We start from the raw sequence: 3,387 nt of genomic DNA, 5'->3' as shown, positions 1-3,387 counted from the left end.
CCCCCCTGCCCTGGGCAGCCCATTCCAACGCCCAACAGCCCCTTCTGCACAGAAATCCTTCCTCAGAGCCAGCCTGACCCTGCCCTGGGCAGCTTGAGGCCATTCCCTCGGGGCCTGGCGCTGGGGCCTTGGCTCCAGAGACTCATCCCCCCTCTCTGCCCCCTCCTGGCAGGGAGTTGCCGAGGGCCAGGAGGTCTCCCCTCAGCCTCCTCTTCTCCAGACTGAACCCCCCCAGTTCCCCCAGCCGCTCCCCAGCAGACCTGTGCTCCAGACCCTGCCCCAGCTCCGTTGCCCTTCTCTGGCCACACTCGAGTCATTCAATGGCCTTTTTTACCTGCACTTCAGCCAGTTGTGTTGTGCCTTTTTATTTTCTAGAAATCCCATTTCACACAGAGGGCCGGTACCCGAAATCTTTAATAGGGAAGAACTTCTGTGCCTACCTGCTGGAACTGCGGAATTCCAGCACCTCCTTCAAAGGCATCCGCAAAGCCTTGATCGACACCTTACTGGATGGGTACGAGAGCGCCCGCTACGGCACCGGGGTAAGCGCCGGTGCGGCGTCACCAGGCCCCTGCAGCAGCTCAGGGAGCGGTTCCTCTGCTACAGCCTTGATGGCTGGACTGAGGTCACGCTGTAACCTCAGCTGGATTTTCCACAGTCTTTTCTGTTTGCGTCCAGGTCTTTGGGAAAATGGAATATCTGAAGTACCAGGATGCTCTGAACGAGCTGGCAAACTTGTAAGTGTGGAGCTGGGGTACAGTGGTGGCTTCTTGGGCCCCCGCAGCCCATCGTGGAGCTGTGAACAGAGACAGGTTTTGGGACAAATCCCAGCCTCTGAGACATGGGCGGTTTATGCCTGTCTGTCCTTCCAGATTTAATTACTACTTGTAGCCTCTCTGTTAGTGCATTTTTGGGTTGGTTACAGAATCCCAGGATCCTCTTGGTTGGAAAAGCCCTTGAAGCTCCTCCAGCCCAACCATGAACCTTCCCCTTACCGTTCCCAGATCCCTCAGCACTGGCTCAGCCCGACTCTTCAACCCCCCCAGGGATCCCGGGGACTCCCCCTCTGCCCTGGGCAGCCCATTCCAACGCCCAACAGCCCCTTCTGCACAGAAATCCTTCCTCAGAGCCAGCCTGACCCTGCCCTGGGCAGCTTGAGGCCATTCCCTTGGGGCCTGGCGCTGGGGCCTTGGCTCCAGAGACTCATCCCCCCTCTCTGCCCCCTCCTGGCAGGGAGTTGCAGAGGGCCAGGAGGTCTCCCCTCAGCCTCCTCTTCTCCAGACTAAACCCCCCCAGTTCCCTCAGCCCCTCCTCACAGTCCACGTTCCTGCTTGCACTGGCTGCTTTGAGCCAGGGACCCTGTGCGGGCTCTAGGCCCGCAGGAGCCCCACGTTGGTTTTCAAACCGGTGGCAGTGAGCGCCGTCACCCTGAGGGCAGATCTGCCTTGTGTCAGACTCCATGGTTGAGCGGCTCCCCGGAGAGGGTGGCAGCTGTGACGGTGTCTCCCCTCTCTGCAGGACCAAGGCCCGGGGAGGCAGCAGCCAGCGGCAGCACCAGTCGGCGGCCAAGGACCTCACCCTGTCCCCTGAAGTCTCCAACCCCGCCACCATCCAGGTCACCTACCTGCCTTCCAACCAGAAGAGCAAACGTGCCAAACACTTTCTGGAGCTGAAGAGCTTCAAGGACAACTACAACACGCTGGAGAGCACCCTGTGAGCCACACGGGGAGCCCTGCTCCGGGGACCTGCCACGAGCAGCGCCCCTTGCTGGGTGCAGCTGGTGTCCCCAGCGGGTTTTGGCTGCAGTTCAGCGTTTGGGCAGCGTTGGGAGGAAGCTGCTGCTCTCTCGGGTCTCCCTTTTGCACGACGTTGGAGCTCGGTGCTCAGCGGAGGCTCCGTTTTGGCCGGTGGAGCTCGGCCCTCGCCAGGAGCCCGTTTCAAAGCAGCGCGCCGGGGATCGGCCCGCGCGGCCTCCTTCAGGCTTTTGAGTCCGGCAACGTCTTAAAGCCCTTGGCCCTGTGAATAAACTAATTAGCTTTAGCTTATTTATAAAAGACACCAATCCCAGCCAGCTCTTTCCCTGTGAGGGCTGGTGGGGGGCTGATGCTGTCTGTCCGTCCTGTTTGTGTGGGTCTCGGGCTTTGGAGCTGCTCGTCTGTTCTTTCCAAAGGGTGAATTTTCTTTTCCCTGTGGCACTGTGGCTGCTCTCAGCCGGGCCTGTGTGTGTGCCCGGGCTGTGCACCAGGATGCCTGGACGGAGTGTAAATAGTTTGGTGGCCAATTCTCAGCTGAGGTGCCTCTTTGGGCTGCGGTTTCTACTCTTTTTCTCCTGCAACTGGGTATTTGGGGACATCTTGGGCAGACAAATACCAGCTTGGAACGTCCTGTCTGTCCTGCCGAGGGGGTGTTTCCTCCCGCTCTCACCAGCACCTCGTGTGCCAGCAGCTGCCAAGCTCGTGGAGGGGCAGAAACTCGTGGCCCCCGACGGGCCGTCTGGGTCCTGCCAGGCCGAGGGCAGCGGCCAGAAGCCACCGCAGCGCGTGGGGGGGGCCCCCGCCCCTCCCCTGGGCCTCTGCACTCTTTTTAATTGCTGTTTAATAAAATGACACTTAACCCCCAGCGGGATGCGTGCCCTTGGCCTCTAACTGCGGGAGCCACGTTGGGGCCTGGGTCTGTCCCTGGGCCCTGCTGCGGTAACCAGGTTGTCATTAAGTAGCCAAGTTGCCATTAAGTAGACAAGTTGTCATTAACCATGTTACCCTTAGGTAACTGGGTTGCTGTTAAGTGGCCAGGTTGCCATTGGGTAACTGGGTTGCCATTAAGTACCCAAGTTGTCGTTAGGTAACCAGGTTGCCATTCAGTAGCCAAGTTGTCATTAGTTAACCAGGTTACTGTTAAGTAGCCAAGTTGTTAGGTAACCAGGCTGCCATTAAGTAGGCAAGTTATTGTTAGGTAACTAGGTTGCCATTCAGTAGCCAAGTTGTCATTAGGTAACTGGGTTGTCACTAAGTAGCCAGGTTGTTGTTAGGTAGCCGGGTTGCTGTTAAGTAGCTTGGTTGTCGTTAGGTAACCAGGTTGCCATTAGGTAGCCAGGTTGTAGCTGGGTAGTCGGGTTGTCGTTAGGTAACTGGGTTGCCATTAAGTAGCCAAATTATTGTTATGTAACCAGGTTGCCATTAGGTAGCCGGGTTGCTGTTCAGTAGCCAGGTTGCCGTTAGGTAGCCGGGTTGCCGTTAGGTAGCCGGGTTGCCGTTCAGTAGCCGGGTTGCCATTTGGTAGCCAGGTTGCCGTTGCTGTTACCGGTGGGGCAGGCACCGGGGACGGTTTGGGGTCCCTGTGGCTCCAGCCGTGGCAGCGGGGAGCAGCCAGAGCCCGTCCCTAGATGTG

General features: G+C 58.4%; 1 protein-coding gene across 1 annotated transcript; it reads left to right on the top strand.

Moving 5' to 3' along the window:
• Positions 1-304: 304 nt before the first annotated feature.
• C25H1orf43 (chromosome 25 C1orf43 homolog) lies at positions 305-2,615 on the top strand. Its single transcript, XM_026864079.1, has 3 exons — positions 305-542; positions 679-737; positions 1,519-2,615. The coding sequence occupies exons 1-3, from the start codon at positions 321-323 to the stop codon at positions 1,715-1,717; spliced, it is 480 nt and encodes a 159-aa protein (XP_026719880.1). The 5' UTR covers positions 305-320; the 3' UTR covers positions 1,718-2,615.
• The last annotated feature ends 772 nt before the right edge of the window (positions 2,616-3,387 follow it).

Source organism: Athene cunicularia, assembly GCF_003259725.1.
Source record: "Athene cunicularia isolate RWA chromosome 25 unlocalized genomic scaffold, athCun1 chr25_part2, whole genome shotgun sequence".
Taxonomy (NCBI): domain Eukaryota; kingdom Metazoa; phylum Chordata; class Aves; order Strigiformes; family Strigidae; genus Athene; species Athene cunicularia.
Note: the sequence above shows the minus strand (reverse complement) of the source record. Positions and strands in the feature narration are given on the sequence as shown.